Source organism: Centrocercus urophasianus, unplaced genomic scaffold (genome assembly GCF_019232065.1).
Source record: "Centrocercus urophasianus isolate 14NV4802_14NV808 unplaced genomic scaffold, USGS_Curo_1.0 seq_2, whole genome shotgun sequence".
In the NCBI taxonomy this organism is placed as follows: Eukaryota; Metazoa; Chordata; class Aves; order Galliformes; family Phasianidae; genus Centrocercus; species Centrocercus urophasianus.
In genome coordinates, this window is record NW_024884755.1 from 1,067,786 (window position 1) to 1,086,032 (window position 18,247).

The window sequence follows — 18,247 nt, forward strand, 5'->3', positions numbered from 1 at the left end:
CTTGCATACTTGAGTACACTGAGGTACACAAGAGGGATTTCACAGATGAATGTAAGACCCTGCAGCCAGACTGCAAGGGTACTAAATAACTAAATCTTTTCAGTGGCACTAATATCACTGAGGTGGGATGTAGATTTTAAGGCATTTCCATCAGTACTGCTTTATTTAGCCAACCTTTGATTAATAGAAAATATTTAAAACAAGACAGTCTGTAGGAATTTTACACCTATTTCTGAAACAATTTATCTCACCTGTGATTACCCCCTTTTTTCAAGAATGAAGATTTTATGATCATTTTACGATGCCTGAGCAGCAGTTTCTGGAGTAATCTCTGAAAATCATCTTACATCAGCAGAGTGGAAACCACCTGCAAATAGGAAGTCACTGGTTATTGTAGAAACTGCTACTGTCAGGGCTGCTGGTCACTTGCTGAATACGTATAGGTTTGCTGCTGTTGGGCCTAAGCTGAGCCCCACGTGCACTGGTTCAGAATCGCCACTCTTCACAGGGAAGTACGAAATGTTCTTCACTTCATCTGTCGTGTCTGAGCACAATGTTAGCACTGCAGTGCAAGGAGGGAACAGAGCCCCACTCTGCAGTCAGGGCTGCATTCTGAATAAGTGACACCACATCTGCATTCTTTTATTTATTTCAACACTATGATTTAGGAGCCTAAATGCAAGTTCTTCCCTTTTATTTCAGCAAGTAGCACTGCAATCATAACTTACAAAAATGTTTAAAATACAAAATGTACATGAAATTACAATACAAGGCTCTGTAAACATCTAGAACTTATTCTTTATTGTCCCATATTTTTAAATATAAAACTTCAATTTGAATGATTTCCAAACCTGAAGGAATGACATCCATTCTGAGTATCAAAAATAGAGTTTCAAAGCTCTGTTTGTATCAGGACAAAACAGTCATGTTCTTTTCATTCTTTGGTTTAAAAAGGATGGCAGTTCCACTGACAAGCTGAAAGTTTCACTACAGAAACAGAGATGGCATGTTTATGGTAATTCCAAAAAACTCCCTGCCCCTTTGATTAAAATATTATCCCTTTTTTTTTTTTTTTTTTTTTTTTTTTAAATTTTTTTTTTAATGTTGATCTCTTTTGGCCCTTCTTATAGAAAAGCAACCTCATCTTTAAGGCTTTCCTTCAGGTTAATCTAAATTAGAAGTTTTGGAAGAGGAAGGAGAAAAGACTTCAGGGCAAGAAAGTGGATGCCAACAAAACATCAATAGTTGCCAGGTTCTGCTGTTTAATTAAATTTGCATAGTCCAATAGAGATTGTGTGCTTTTTATATCACTAAAATTATACAAGATAAACAGTCTTTACCTACGTTATCACACAAGCTAAAATAAAATTAAGACCCTTGTATTGAAGCTTTTACAAGGCAAATACAAAACTGCTTTAGTATCCAAAGCTATATATATATTTTTTTCATTTCTTTTTTAAATAGGAAAGCATCTATGTCTACAGGCATCAAGGTATTTAAAGGCATCAGAAAATTTAGTGCATAGCAACTCTGTATTGTATGGGCTCCTATATTTTAGGTACAGTATGAATTCCAGCTACTTACTTGGAGAACTTGCAAGGAGAATCTGTACCAGTAGGATAAAGGAGTATAAATCCCATACGGTATGAAAAGCTTTTAAGTTAGAATTTTCCTACAAACAATGCTTAATGCAAAAGACCCAATAAATGATTGAAAACTGGAACATGCCTTGTCACCAGCACACAGTCTGAAGACAATTGCATAGCTTACCGTGGGGGCTTTTTGGTGTCTTTTTAATGTCAAAAACGTAAGCACATGTACTTCTGAGCATGTCACCCTTATCTATGATCACAAATGAGTAGAGGACAGAGTAAAGCACCATCACTAAGGGACAAGTGTAATATCACACCTTTCAGATTACACCCCTGCCAATCTTTTACTTCAGTTCTTCAGATTTGCACCACTGAACAGTACATTCACTAGGAGGATGCTTAGATTCCCAGCATACGTGCCATGTCCCCGCGTTCAGTTGTCTGAAGAAACTATGAAACACCACCACAGTAGCTTTAGGCTGGACTCTAAGAGGAGGGAACTGACAAGAGTTACAGCTTCACCTCCTTAGTGAATGGCCTTTTAAAAAGGCACATGATTCAGCTATTTATAAGATGTGATTATAGCTACTTCAATGCTAGAACTTGCATGCTGACTTAAATGTAGATGCAATGCTTTGCCTGCAAAAGGGTGAATGAAGTCTTCTCTATAGTTTTCCAGCAAAATGCAACACTGGGAATCTGAATTCACTCTTATGGGTATGGATGTTACAATTTGGTAATGGAGTTGACTTAAAGACTTAAATTTTACTGTAATTTTTTACGAGCCTATGATAATCTAGAGAACAGAGATGCATCCTCCACGTGTGATTAGCTGATAAAATGTCCGCTGAGCATCTGAAATTCAGTATATTTCTCATCTTATTTGGCTGTGATTGTTGTACCCTGTATTTTCCATATCAGGAAAGCTCTGTAAACGACCATTTCTTGAGGGGGGGGGGAACGTTTGTGGCCTAAGCAGGCAGTTTTAGATCCTCTCCTAGGTGCCTAATCATAGAGGCCCGAGATTTTTAGTAATTATGTAAACAGATTGTCTCAGATGTATCACATAATGTTGGTGAGGGAAACATGTCCTTGGGGCGCAGCACTGTGTACTGCTGCCATGAGTCTGGTGCATTTCTTTGGTAGCTTATGCTTTACACATCTACAATTCAACACGGACAAGTTATGCTACTTACTCACTAGCTCACAGTAAATTACTTTTTTGCAGACTGAGTTTATAAACAGTTTAAGGAGCTGCATTATCTCCTTAGGACTTCAAAGTGGCATGGTGAGGCATACAGCACATAAAAGATACAGACGTGGTCAAAGGATTTATTGCATGGAAAACTTGAATGCCACTGAATTGGTGACTTGAAAAATGCATTCTGCAGGGTTACCAGGAACACTTGGATCCTCAGCAAATATTAAAATTTCTCCTGTTATCTAACATGGCTTTGATGTTGCTGTTCTTTAATCTAAAATCCTACTTCTCAAATTTGATTACAAATGTAACTTTCTAAGAAAAACCTATTTCAAGGAACCTGTGCTAATAAAGTACAGGAAAATTATCCACAAAGTTATAAAAGTTAAATTTTGGAATGTCATTTCTATCCCAACACTTTCATGATGGAATGGTCTTTTTGCAGCCTATCAAGTAACATTTTCAGTTTATAAACAAGTGCAGATCTACATTTGGCTTTGCTTCCTATGATTCTAAGAAAGAAAACACTACAGTATTTGTATACACAATGGCTTCCATGGCATTGGCTTCAGATGACAGGTATGATCTGCCACTGGAAGATCATAATAAAAATAAAATTAAACAATATAAGCTTAAAGGCTTTCCAAAATGACCAAAAGGTGTTAACAAATCATCAGTTACAAACTGCGCTATCTCTAAGGGAAAGCAGCACACTGAAGATGTGTATTAAATCTTTTTCCACATTCAGTTCTGTGAATATTGTAAGAGCAAACTAACATCTCCACACATTTGAAGCACTTATAATATAAAAGTATTCTATTTCAATGCAAAAAGCAAAGCTTATTTGTATCTCCAAAACAGTTAGAAGTATCTGGCGCAGATTGTGTGTCCGTTTTAAGAAGTCTCTTTACAGCATCCGATGAACTATAATTATAAATGCTCTGTCTCTACATCAAAAATGTAACCCACTAAAAGGGCTTTGCAAGGATCCACTGTTCCAGTTCATAAAGGCCACAGAGTTGGAAGCACAGGAAGTCTAAAGAGGAAGAGGACGAAAAGTATTCAGAGAGACTGTGAAGTTTTCATGTATGTTTAGCTGTAAGCTTATCTGTTACTGGATTCCATCAGATATTCTTGTCTCCAAAGATCCAGGGCACGTACATGGAGACTGGGTGGCCACTGTTGTTCCATGTGACACTGAGATCTGTGACATATCTCTTCCTATGATCTCATTTACTAAAAAAAGAAAAGAAAAAAGGCTGTTTTTATGCTTTTCAAAACACATCCCATCCCTTTTGAAAAGGAGTACTGTGGTGCTAAGCCGTGATGCAGCAAGTTAATAGGGTGAATGACACTAACTTCAGTAACAGTTAAACAGGAGTGCAATCTATGTCATAGCATCTCTGTAACACTTGCAGAAAACAAGCAAATGCATATTCATGAAAGCCAGGTCAATAATAGGCACAGTACAGGTCAATTTAATACAGGTTTCTTAGAACTTTGTGCTCAGGAGAGCTACTGGCACAATTACCAACCCCAGGCTCTCTAAAGCTACTTACAGAACTTCCTCAGAACTTGGATGCTGTTAATGTTTTATTATTTTTTTAAAACTCCATACTTATTTAATTGGCCAGTTTTCTGAATGTTTATGTTTCTAATGCTGCAGTAACAAAAACAGTCAGTTTTTCTACAGTGGAGGATTAATACTGACTAATATTGACTGGCATGTCAGTTCAGTTTGGGTGCCACAGCAGGTGTAGAATCTGTCACTCTGCAAGACATAGAGTACACCAAATTATAGTGATATTAGGAATGCCTCTGCTATGAATTTTATTTGGATCTTCTCTAAGCATATATATATAATATGATTCTTTTGTTGAATAATGATCATTCCTAGTGCAAGAGGACATGATTTTTGCACCTAGAAGTATTATGCTCCATCAGTTTCTGTCAGGGCACTTGTTGGCTTACTTTAAGGGGCCCCAATAGCTATAATTTCCTGCATGCTGTTGAACAGGATGCTGCTGCACAAATCAAATACTGCAAATACTCAGTTAAAATGTTGATGAGTGGTACAACAAGAAGCAACGTAGCTAAATCCTTATCTTTTGAAATTATTAGACTTCAAGTTACTTCAGGTTTCAGTCTATCTTATATGCAGTGTGTATGTGCATATATGGTAGGCAGCATCAGTACAAAGTGGTCTATGCTGCCTATGCCTTGTAGCTCCCACAGTGTTTACAAACCGAGTAACGCGCGGCCAAATGGCATTAAACTTTCTGGAAATGACTTTATGTCATGAGAACAAGAGCTGGTCATGTGGTGTGTTATTTGCCAAGTTTCTGCACAGTTCATTATGTAGAGTATTAAAGTTATCAGTTAGTTTGTTTTAAACAATCGACTTCTACACTAACTTTCCTTTTTAAATCTATGAGTTATAGCTCTGTCATGCTTTGTATCTTGGAATTAGAGAACTTTTTTGGCAGTTTTTAGCTTGATGTTAAGACAGGTTTGTCTGTAAGGAACAAAGGGGTAAGGGGAAGCCTGCAAACTCCAAAGTCTTTAGGGTGATATCAATTATGTACATATGATGGTAAAACTACTTCAGAGACAGCTCAGACTGCAGAAGGCAACAGCAGGGGTCAAAGCATGCTGACCTTCTGCAGCACAGCAGCCCGGCTGCCAGGTTTGAGGCAACCAGGCGAGGCTGTTCTGGGAGTCACGTGCCATGGGCTGAGGCACATGGCTGCTGCTGTGCTGCTGTGCCCAGCATGCTTTTAAGTAGTGGAGGGGTTGAATGGAACAGTTGGGGAGTCCCTGTGCAGCATGCTGGCTATCAGACGGAAGAGTGGGCATTTAAATCAGGAAAGCAGATTTCCTAGAGGAGGCTGATTTTCAGAAGCTTTTTTTTTTTTTTTTTTTTTTTCCTAAACCAACAAAAAATGACAGTAACAAAACCCTATCACTGCATGGAAGTCATGCTGGATTAGGTAGCTTGGAAGTCCTTTGTAATAGCTCACTGAAGATATGTACAAATCAGGGTGGTAAACATGATACTCAGCTATATGTACATGGCATTATCATAGAATGGATCAGGTTGGAAGGAACCTTTAAGATCATCTAATTCCAACCTCCTTGCTGTAGGCAGGGACACCTCCCATAGACCAGGTTGATCAAAGACCCTTCCAGCCTGGCCTTGAAAGCCTTCGTGGAGGGGGGCGTTCACAACTTCTCTGGGCAACGTGGTCCAGTGTCTCACCACCCTCACTGTACAGAATTTTTTCGTGATACCTTGTCTAAATCTACAGTCTCCCAGTTTAAAGCCATTTCTGTTTTCGCTTATAGAAAGTTCCTCCCTAGCTTTCCTGTAGGCAATCACAATTGTCTAACTGTGCAGTAGTATAAGTTAAGACAGCTTAAAAGGTAAATAATGTAATTAATAAGAAGAGCTGAAGTCTGTGTAGAAATGTACAGAACTGAAGGTAAAAATCACACTGTTTGCCTTCTGTGTTAATTTTTGAGAAAATACTTAAGACTAAATTAGTATTCCAGAAGTTAGTATTAAAATGCACGACACACTGCCTTCCTCCACAGAGAATCAGTATTACCCCAGAACATTTATTTGTCCGTGATTAAAACATTTAAATTCATGAGTGTAAATGCAGGCTTCTTGTAAGGCTGGCTAGCAAAACTGAAGTTCTTATGTGACAAATTGGGATAGGAAGTCTGTTTTGTCAGTCCAGAGAGAGGCCAGAGCTGATGATGGTTTGTTTGTTTATTTTAAACCTGCACTTATTTTTAGTAACATTTCTTCTCTCCCTTCAACAAAAGTTTCCTGGGGAAGGCTGCTAAGCTCTCAGGATTCAGCAGCAGTGCTCTCAAGTGTGTTCTCAAGTTCTGTGGCCTGTCTGCCAGGCTCAAGAATGGTGTGCAGCTTACAGCTGTGTTGTCCTTTTGAGGAAGCCCAATCTCATGAGAGTTAAGATGGGGAATAGCACCTTGGCTCTCAGTTTGACTACCTTTTTCCTAATAAAGCTTCCCCTGTACATTTCATGCCTGGTGATCTGACTGCTAGTCCCAGAACTCTACTCACTAGGGATGAGGAATTAGAAATATTTTATATACAAATAATTACAGAAATCCAGCTAATATTCAATACTCCTGTGTATGCTAACAATATACGTTGCTGATCTTGGATCAGATTTAAAACAAACAAACAGGGCAGTGGCACACATTGTAATTCACATTGAAATGTGGCAGATTCTCCCACTACCAATGTGACAACTGTGTTCTAATAACTTGATTGTCAAATACAGCATGGCTCAAAATGCACTGCATTTTGGTCCCTGCACTGGGACAGCTGATAAAAGCTATTGCTCCAGCTGCTAGCTGCATGAACAGCCAGGCCATTCATGAAGATGTGCTGAACTGTTGCAATTTGCAATCCAGAGTTTTTAAATAAACTAAAATTAGGTTGTGCTGCTCACCATTTGTGCAATGACACAAAGCTAGGGGGAGTAATCCTTACAGCTGTTCCCATACAGATGTGTCCTGTGTGCTGTACTGATAAACTTTTTAGAAGAAATTCTCACCTTTTGAAAATTATCTGCATTAGCTGATTTGAGCAGAATGGAGATCTTTTGTTATGAAACACAAGAATATCATAAGACAAAGTGCTTTCTAAGAACAGGTTGTGGTTTTGGATGAATTTTTAGAACAGTCTTGAGGAAATTGCAGTAACAAGCTCTTAAAAGAGACAAACCAGTCCTTTTACATATTTGCAAGGTCTATTTTCCCCCCCCCCCCCCCCATTTCTTTTATCAGTTCTACAACATCACTTTATGTTCCAGACCCATAACTTGTCAGTCATCTTGCACACCTTACCATCTTACTAAATGTTTCTTATTGAGACACAGTTAGATGTAAACCCTGAGACAGGTGTCTTCAGTGCAATGATCAGAAGTGTAATCATCCTCTTTTTAGCTACAATGTCAACCAAAAACTGACATCTGCCTAAATTGTTTTAACCACAGCTCCCCATCTCTGTGAGTGCTGAGAGACAAACATTTCATACAGGAATGCAGCAAATGATTCCTACACCCTAAAGGCCTTCCTGCTAATAATGCAAGCAGCCTCCTTTCCCTTGCAGGAAGCTGGCAATCTGGGATCAATGTCCATGCTTTCTGTAGAACAAGACAGTCTCTGTAACAAGCAGTTGCCAAGCATTTCAGGTTTTCATAGGCCAAAAATACTTCTGTGGAGGACTATCAGGAAACCAGTTCAGATTAAGAACTATTAATGTAAGGGCAGTAGTAAAGACCAAGGGAAAAGCAGGAAAAAACACACAGTGCTGCGTCCCCACAGTGTTCGCCAGGCTCCAACACGTGTCTGTCCTAGGGAATTCCAGAGGCAGTGTACTTTTATGCGCTTAACAATTCTGTCTGCATTTTTCTCTATGGTCTTTTGGGTCTGTGCAAAATTCTGACATGCACAATGTACTGAAACATCTCCCTTCTGAAGCTTAACTACAAGTAGCCATAAGGACTGTAATTATTAGCACTGGACTTGCTATGTGATTTTTCTACTTAGTGTGAATGCATTTACTTTCCCAAGATGATGTTATGTGTTACCCTTTCCATGGCACCCATTCATTTTGTCATTTTTCCATGCTTTTTCCTCATTCATTCATTCATTCATTCTGCTGGCCACAGAGCCAGGCTGATTCAATGCAACTTCTGAGTGGGTTAGCTGATCTTTGCTGAAACGCTCCCAGCAACTGTATGCATCTAATTCTTTTCTGACATCAGGGAGGACAGCCGGGGACAAGATGCAGGCACACAACTGATGTAGTAGTGTGTTTTTCTCTGCTCATTTCATGCTCATTCTTAGCATTTATCATCCTTATAATAGAACTGTGAATCTTTTCACAGAAGTGTCCCCTTTGAATTTAAGACTGCTTTATTTGAAAATAGCTCGGTGACAAGACCTCTGTCTGTACGGAATCAGGGCAGTTCTGCTTTTTCACCTCTTCCCACTCTCGCTACTATAATTCCTTTTAGCAGTTCAGGGTTCAGTAGTGTAATTCTGAAGCTATACTCCTTCAGATTTAAAGCTGGAAGCAGGATCCATAAGCATCCATCCCACTGACTGACAGCTCACTTATCTGATGCTAGGCATTCCTTAAGATACAGAACCTAACATTCTAACATTCATGTGTAAATATTAGTTTCCATTACAGCGTTAGTATTTCAGTGATTTTTCCTTCTTAGACCGAGCACCTGAAGTATCAATTATTCAACTTTAAAAATGCCATTTTTCCCAACCATGTTTCTCAGATGCTAGCATGTGTGCATAAGCAAGTTTCTCTCTGCATGTGGTTTTCTGTGTATGTGTCTTTGTAAAAAGGGACCTGAATGTCAACGTACAGGCAGGCTTCGCCAATCTCGGTCTTAAAATTTGCTGGCATGCGTCGGTTCTTTGGTTTGCTTTATTATGATTACAATGACTCTGTCACCCAAGAACTCTTTCAACAGATCCTACTAGATTCTGAGTTGTGCTGGTTGCAGTCTAGAGTAGCCCTAAGTAGTACTGTACTAATCAACAGGTAGTTTCAAAATCCAGAAATGTCAGCAGTGCATTCTCTAGCTTTGGCACTCTGAGTTGTAGCTACTTACCTTACTGATTACATTCTGACAAGCAAACAGCTAAAGCAGAACTAAGTTCTGAGAGTAAATTTAAGCTCACACGCTAATTGTGTAAGAGTTTTATTAAGACTACCTAGATTCATTAAGTGTTAGCAGTCCTCAATTGAATGTGCACTTACAGGTATCACCCTTTAAAATATTTGGGTAAAAGTAAAACGTGTTCATACATACGTGTGTATATGCATAAATACATGTGCATTATTTATTTAAAGGGTTAAGACAGTTCTTCGGCACCGCAGACATGTTTGTAATAAGGTGAAAAACACTTAAAAATGACTATAAACACGAATGTGACCAATAAGCTACTTATCAATTTCCACTATCACTACTAAGAGTCACAGTGCATAATTATTTTGTTTATATGTGAAATAAAGAAGATGATAACATCTTAAAGCAAATTCAGATGATCATTCTCAATTATAGTGCACATTCAACTAGAATTCTTTCCATACAATCTGTATTTCTGGTACTTAGACTGGTAGTTAAACTGACATCACTTTGTATCTGTAAAAAAGGAGAAACATTCCAAGTTTCTCAGTTAACTGATCTGGCCATTCTACCACCTTTGCTTTATTAGACTTAAAAATCTCACATCCTTCTGTTAACCCTACTAGATTCTACAGCACTCAGGAAGTTCTGTGGCAGCTAGATATACTTCAGGTGGAGGCTTTTACTCCATTAAGCGTACACCAGGTTCACAACTTCTGATATTTCCAACTATTTCAGAATGCACGTGTCCAGTTATAGCAATACTGAAGTACTACGTTGTGCTTTTCACTTGTATATGTTAGGACTATTAAAACACCTTCCCCTCTCCTTTGTGCTCCAATTTTAAACATTGAAGCATTTTCATAAGCAGACTCACCCTCTAGATTTTCCACATAGGAGTTGGACATGAGTGCTGAATGTTGAGTCCATTTCTCTGTTGAACCTGATGGCTGGTATTCCAGGTCAGAGATAAAACTGTCTGTGTCAGAGAAGAAGACAGACATAACTACTGACTGGACTAAACCAAGAAGTTACAGTTCACTCAACCAGGAAGTGACGTTCAGTTTTCTTTTAATAGTACTAACTTCAAATACCCAGTTTCATCCACAATTTCTACATACGTTGACATAAATAACTATTTATAAATTGTCAATTGTATTGTTTTTCAATTTGTAGCCAGAGCCATAAAGGTAATGTTGATATTTTTCAACGTCTACCTAATTTTATACCAGATGAACTTCTTTCAGTATTTGCATTAGAGTATTCCTCTTGCAGTTTTCTCAACTTGCTTTACATAGTGCGGTAAAGTTAGTAGTGCTTACGCCTCCTGACAGCACCTCTGCTGAACATGGCAGGCAAAACAATGCTAGTCAATAAAACCTTCATTTTTATTTCTCTTATCTCTTAAACAAAGGAATTCGTTGCTGTGAACAGCTGTTAGCTTCCCCTTACTTGTCAGACTGAGTGTTTTGCTCAAGGTATTGCTCTTCAGTCAGCTGGGTCACAAAGTGTAGAAGAAGTGCAGGAAAACAAAGTGTTATCTCTGTGTAGGTGGCTCTAGCAGATAGAGGCAATGTGAGAAACTAGGGAGGAAGCAGAGAACTGTACTTCACTGAAGTAGATCCTGGAGGAGAAATTAATGTAGGATAATGTATTTATTAATGTAAGCAACAAGACTGTCTTTATTACGCTGTTCTGACCAGCAAAAATGGCACTAGGATACTTTTTTGTTCTGTCCAAGATGGTGGTGTACACTTTAGTAAACTGGACTTTAATACAATCTGAAAAACTACTCTGAAAGCTGACTAAATGGTGCCTTCTGGACAGAGCCACACATCTGCTCTGCCAGTGTAGTTTCTGAGCACTGTGTAGGAATGACTACTGGGAAGAACTTTATTCCCACTCCCTCCTGAAATTCGAGCAGTTCAGACTACATACTTTGGTGCTGCTTTTGCTCAATTGTTTAAAGCATAAAGTTACACATATTTAAAGGGGAAGTGGAAAGCCTGATCTGCGTTTTGAAGAAATGTCCACTGCCATTTTGAAGGACAGGATATTAAGCATTTTCCCATTGGCTCTGGTGGGATCTAATGAATCCAGGGAGATGAGCAGTAAACTGCCTGTGGATGAAACAAATTAACTTTTACAGAGAATCTTCTCAAGCTCAGGCTTTAAAAGGAGCAGACAATAAACACACAGAGCCTCCACGGGTAACAGTGGAATTAATTAGGCCTTTTAAGCAATAGCATCTGCACTGTGAAGTTGTCATAGTTTATACAATAGAGATTATCTGTCACTCTAGCAGAGAAAGATGACCGAGTAAATTTTTCTTAATTATTTCAATGCATGGAAAGGTTTCAAGTCATTTAAGTGCTCCGACAAAATTGACAGTATTGAATTCTGACTCTAAGAAATTCCTGACAAGATGTGTTGCAGGTGTCACACATGTAACAAGTCTTTTCCTGCCAGCACCACTTGGAGTGAAGCATGCTTTGCCTCAGGCACACAATGCTTGCTACTTGTGAAATGCAGTACATAAAGCAAGGCCCTTTTAAAGTGCACAATATAGCACTATATAGATTTTTTTCAATGAAGTTGGACAGAACTTAATGTACCAGACAAACATACGTTAAAAATATCTTTCTATCTCATCATTCTGCAAACATTCCAGGAGGGTTTTCTGTATTTAAGTAATGTTAGAATGTATTTTGTATGCAAAGAATGTAACACTGAACTTAAGGCTTCTCAATTTAAATGAAATCAAGAAATCTGATGCACTGTAGTTGTACCCGCTCTTGAGTGGAACCAGGCAGACCAAGAAGTTCATGGAGTTCCACCATTTGGTTTTCAGGAGTCAAGCAGCTTAGTATTTTTGTAGCACTACTCAGAAGCTCATATATGTTTTACTGCTATGAACTGAAAAGAAGGTGTGGGCAGCCAGACTTAAACCAGATGTGCTGTTTCTAGAACAGCAGATCTCAAAAGCTATGAAATGCATGACTGTTTCTAGTGCTGCTGCAGTAAGTAGCACAGATTGGGTTTCTTTATATTCTTTGCAAAGGAAGTTTGTCTGTAGCAGACTGTATAAACTGCCTAGGCCTGGTAGCATTGCTGCATCTACCTAGGAGATTGTATTTGAGAAGACAGGTCAGTGAATTGGTGTACTTGCAGATGGAAAGAGTGTCAGTAAACCTCAAAGAACATTATGGGCAGACCCCAGCACAAGCTTCCTTGAATATAAGCTGCCTTTTGTCTTCTCCAGATAGTTAGATCAGCTGCATTTATGATCAGCTGTTACATCACACTAGTTAGTGCTGGGTATTAAACCTCATTTAGACTTCCCACAACCACCAAGTAATACGGTGTCAGCTTTCCCTCCAAAAAAAAAAAAGCAGCTGCAGGGCTATACTTAACCCTCAGTCCTCCCTGCTCTGGAGCAGCCAGCTGTGACTGTTGGTTTGTGATCAAAGACAGGCATATGGAAGCACACATTTGGAATGGCAAACTACCAAGGGTATGGTGAGCTGCCTTGCTCACCATCTTACTACTTCAAGTGATAGAATGAGCTTACTTTAGAAATTTCAGCTTCACTGATTTTTATTATTATTTTTTTAACTTATTTAATCAGGATGTAAGAAGTGTTAAGAGTACAGTCTTCACAGGCACATAACATTTGCAGCTGTACAGACAGGTGTGCACACACCTTCAGCCTGTAGAGTAGCAGTAGAAGATGTAAAGTTACTTTGTGCAGTAACAAGAATCTCTGTGCATGCCATGGTTATGTCACGCTCTGCATTTAAATGAATTGGTTTTACTATGATATATGTCACACAACTGCCTCTTTCTTTCAAGCAAGAAAATGAGTTTAATACAGTAAGCATTATGTGTGAGCCTTAGAGCTGGGCTGTGGAAAGCAGTGCAGAAGTGTCTGGGTGTGTTTTTACAGTGTTACAATGACATGTCTAACTCCCTCCAGTTTTGCTACTCTTGGTAGAATCTGCACCATGGTGTACACATAGCATTTGCATTCCCAAAAGAAGTTTCCAACCTCTTCTAATTCTTAAACCGGAACCTTTTGGGGGCGGTACAATGAGGTGTTCTTACAGTAGTTATGAGGCATCGTGCAGCCATCCGAGACACACAGCAGGATTCAGCTGGCTGTAACTTCCTGATGATTTATCCAGACAACTTAATGCAGTAGCAATCTACAACTGATCATCTAAAAAGATACTGCTCTGGCATTGGTTTTATGAACGTAGTGAATGACTTCACTAGGGTATATGATCATAATATCTTTTAACTGCTGACAACCACAGATGGATAACATCCTTTCACTTGTCATCATTCCAACCTTTTCCCTTCAATCTAGTACTCAGTGTCTGGATCTTTCTTCCTTCCACTCTTAATTAAAACTAGCACATTTCCATCCATATCAAGTTTTTTCTTGCCATCCTGTTCAACCTTAGGATGTATTGAAGCAGTCCATAAGCTTAAGAGGAGAATTGAGGGCTGCTCCAAAAGTAATGCATCCTATTATTGGCCCTCAATGTCAGAGGTGGATGTGAGTGGTGTTGCAGTCAAGACTGAACCTTTCCATCAAAATTGAGTTATGTTTTGTTGCTGTGTGACAGACAGCAGCAGAGGGGCAGTCTGACAAAATGGGTGTCTGACTGAAAGTGTAAAGGAAGAAAAGGTGTGTCACTGAATTCCTACTCCATTCAGGAAAAGAATGGCACCCAATGACATTCACTGGCGCTCACTGGACACTTACGGACACCAGGCAGGGGCTGTGAGCACAGTGAGGCAGTGGGTGGTGCGTTTCAGCAGTGGCAGCAGCAGCAGTGGTTCCCTTCCACTGGTGCATATTTTGATGAGCGTGGTATGCAGGCTCTTGCTCATCGCTGGCAGAAATGCACAGCTAATGGTTGTGACTGTTGAGAAACAGTGTTATGCAGCTGAGAATCTGCTCTGTCAAATACTGTTATTTGTATCTGTTGTAGTTTCTGCTGTAGTTTCCATGAAAACTACAAGAGGCATTACTTTCAGAGCAGCCTATGTAAAACTGTTTTATTGCAATTCCTGCACTGCTTGATGGTATCTAATATACAGAATACAAAGAGAGATGGTATTTAAATGCAACCTTGATGAATGGCTTACACTAGTCTGATTTTCTGAATGGCTTTTAGAATTGCAAGTATTCTGCAGGTCCTGCATACAATGCAGGCTGCAGCTTTTGCATTCTGCTGCATGCCTTGACCTGGACACGTGTGGCAACAGGTTGTTCTAGCATTCAGTATTCCTGTTTCTGTAGACCTTGATTGCTTTGCTGTGCAGGAAGCTGCTTAACTAGTAACTGTTAATTCAAACGTTTTAATTAGATATAGAGAAATACCACTTAGTCATTCTTCAGAACTTCCTTGCTAGTTACTGCTATTAAGGTTCAACTACAGCTTGTACAGAAGTTAAGCTGGAGGTAAAGTAAAAAGCTACCTGGATTGATCTGTTCTGCCTTCACTAGAAAATCTGAAGTTTGAGCTTCCAAGCAAGAGAGCTTACTGACTGGAGAGATATCATACAGAACTATTATAATGAATGAAGGCAAGTGGCTTAGAGTGCATCTGACAAAGCCGAATTATTGCTTTATGTACACAAAGCTGTTGGAGGATTTCTGGTTATGATTTATAATAAATCCATGTACTAGATTTTCTAATCTCCTGCTTGAGGTAGTGGAGATGTAATGAGTAACAGAATGTTAGAGGATTAGCAGAAGGTCATCCTGAGTTGCTGAATACAGACTAATGTAATACTTTAAAATGGTTAAATACAGTTGTTAGAAATACATGCTAGAAATCTCGTCGTTGTAGAAAGCCATGAAATACAAGGTAAACTTGCTCCTAAACCATAAAATAAACCTAGGCTCTTGTAAGATCAACAGAATTAGAATTAAAGCTTTAAATCTAGAACTTGACAGCAGGATAGGCAAACTACCACACTGGAAGCTTTTTTTTTTTTAAAAAAAAAAAAAGTGAAAAATTAACAAGGCCTCACCAGAGAATTGGATTGGAGGCAACTTTGACGAATTTTTTTCTAGTTGTAAAGAGAAATGGGACCCTTATTAGATGACTACACAACAGAACAAAGAATGGACCACGTATACAGGAAAGGACTGAAATGACCAACTGTTGTAGCTTTCTTGTTTATACTTGCATCCCTAAGTATTCTGCTATCTCTACAGGGAAATGTCAGCCTGGGAAGACAGGCAGAGGAAGGACTTAGTGAAAGCTGTTAAAGGAAGGAGGGGAGGAGATGGAGAAGGGAATGGGACAAATAAAGCATAGGAAGCTGCTCTTATGCAGTGCAATATCAGCTTGTGCAGATGGACTACTGGAAAGTCCTGAACAGGAGAAAATAGCACTGGTTTTCACGATGTCCTTTAAGTAGCAGCCTAAAATACAAATTACTTTGAATTTGTCTTATGTATCAAACATTTTCTTTAATCTTCTAATATCCTTAGAGTCTTTAAGTGAATTATAAAGTGTGGGAAGCAAGGACTGGGGAATAAGGGCAAATTCAAGGCATCAACTGGAAAGGCCTAAAGTATCAGTCAGATCCTGTTGGAAAACAAAAAGCTACACTGGCTTAACTTTTTTTTTTTTTTTTCCTGTAAGTGTAATTCAGGTAAAGGATCTGCTTTCCAATTCTGAAAGCCTTTTTCACTCAGTCTGAAGAGGGCCCTACTTGTGTTACGGGCAAAGGAATAGAACTAAACTAAAATGATGCTCTGTTCTGTCACTGCCAAGTGTTTCTGATGTTGCAAAAGAACCGAAAAGTGTGAATCCAGACACTGCAGCTTCCAAGAGACGCTGGATCAAGACTGAAGTAGTAGCTCTGCAGTTCCATATTAAGTTTTGGATTTGTCCTGAAGAAGCAGCCAGGATGGTGGCTGAAGGGAAGCACACTGAAGCACACTTTAGGAAGTCTTGCTTAAGGGGATTTACATAATTACCTTCATTTTTTTATTTTTTTTTTTTAAATAAATTCAGATTATACTCTGGCAAGCTAAACAGCTTAGTAACTAGAAGTAGCATTTTGTACACCACTCAAATTCTATTCCAGTACTTTATTTTCTTGACAAAGAAACTATCTATGCTGATTTTAAAATACTGAACCTTTCTGAAAGAAGATTATTTATGTTGTCAGATTTTGTTTGTTTGTCTTGTTTGTTTGTCTTAAGCTACTGAGTGCAGTAATCAAGATATCATTCAAACAAAAACTTTAATTGGCCTTAAAATAATTTTGGGGGCAGTTTACTTGTCTTCATTGGTAACCTATTTAAAAGCCCATTTTCTAGTTAAATGTAGCTCTCATGTTTGATACGTTACTTGGGAGAACACACCCTATTATTATTTATTTTTAAGTCCACTTATGTTTAGATTTTTTTTAGGTTTTATAACATTAATTAATCTGCAACTTGTGTCTAGCTCTATCTGAATGAAATCTAAGATTCAATAATAAACAAAAGTAAGTTTTTCTAATTATTTCATAAACCACAGTAAAACATTAGATACATTTTAAAAATAAAAAAAATGTTTAGACAGGAACTTTTTTAAACTACAAACTGGTTAAAGACAGGGTGTATTTATGGTGAGAACATGAGCGGCTTGTTTCATGTCACTGTGCTCTTTTAAGACTTTTGGAACAGCAAGTTTCAGGTTCGGCATCCAACCTGAACTGGCAGACTGAATAAGAATAAAACCCACCAGTTTTCCATTTCTCAGAATTCTACGTCTGAACAATTCAATCACTGAATGGCAGTAATATTGAACTGCAATGAACATCACTTAAGCACTTGTAAACGTACAGCTTATGCCAGGGGTTGTTTAGCATTTAAAAATACGTTGTTTTCCATGTAGGAAACAGTGTAGCCACAGGTTATGAGACTAACTTCCACAGCCAGCATTATTTTAATGAATAATTATTGAAACTGTGGTCATTTGTATCTTCTGCATACTGGTTTTATTTCTCTAACATATTAGCAAATGGGTACACTTTAAGCTTGGCTCTTTCAGGTTTTCCTGCTTTTGAAAGAATATGTTTGTCAGCATAGAAACAACTCAATAATTTCATTGTTAAGCAGAAAAAACAGTTTCTAGAAGAAATTCCAACTTGTGCCATAGGGGTAAAAAGTTTGCTTTCTTTTCTCTACTGTGCATTTATTCTGACTTCCAGGCAGGAACTTCCAAACTGAGCTGCTCATAAATGCTAAATGCCTCTGCTTACAGTGTGAAGAGTTTAACTACAGTATTTAGGTGGTTTGTTTTTTATTTTCCAATTTCTGTATCTTTTTGTGGGTGTGAAGGGAAGCAGGCTAAGAGACAGGTTCTAATGTGACACTTCTTGGAAACATTAGATTTCGTTCTCACTCCTCTAGCATGGACGTAGAAATTTTAAATATTCTGTTTCCTAAGGTCTTCCCCTTCTCTCAGCATGTCCTGGAAAGAGCTGGTCTCTTTTTTTCCTTTCTAATTCAAGGAAAGCTGACTGATGTGGATATTTAACAGATAGCGTACGCTTGCAAGGAATAACTAAAAAACTACAGCTAAACCTACTGGAGAAAACATACTAGTAAGGTGCCCATCATTAATATCAAATACCTCTACATACCTGTTAAGGCCAGGCCTTCTGCTCTTTCAGTCACTTCAATCTGTCGCTTTCTTTGAATTCCTTCTCACGCATGCCTAAAATACTCCCAACACTCAGCA

General features: G+C 38.6%; 1 protein-coding gene across 3 annotated transcripts in view; it reads right to left on the minus strand.

The window, feature by feature from the left end:
• Positions 1 to 677: 677 nt before the first annotated feature.
• The window catches only part of NFATC3 (nuclear factor of activated T cells 3), a 60,339-nt gene continuing 42,769 nt past the window's right edge, over positions 678 to 18,247 (minus strand). The window contains exons 10-11 of one of the 3 annotated variants that reach the window (XM_042821286.1): positions 10,363 to 10,464; positions 678 to 4,029 (exon numbers count right to left, since the gene is read on the minus strand). In XM_042821286.1, the coding sequence (XP_042677220.1) occupies positions 3,905 to 4,029; positions 10,363 to 10,464 (227 nt within the window). In that variant the 3' untranslated portion in view covers positions 678 to 3,904. Of the gene's footprint in view, positions 4,030 to 10,362; positions 10,465 to 18,132; positions 18,224 to 18,247 lie in introns of those variants that run through there. The other 2 variants (XM_042821287.1, XM_042821288.1) reach the window with 2 other exon arrangements.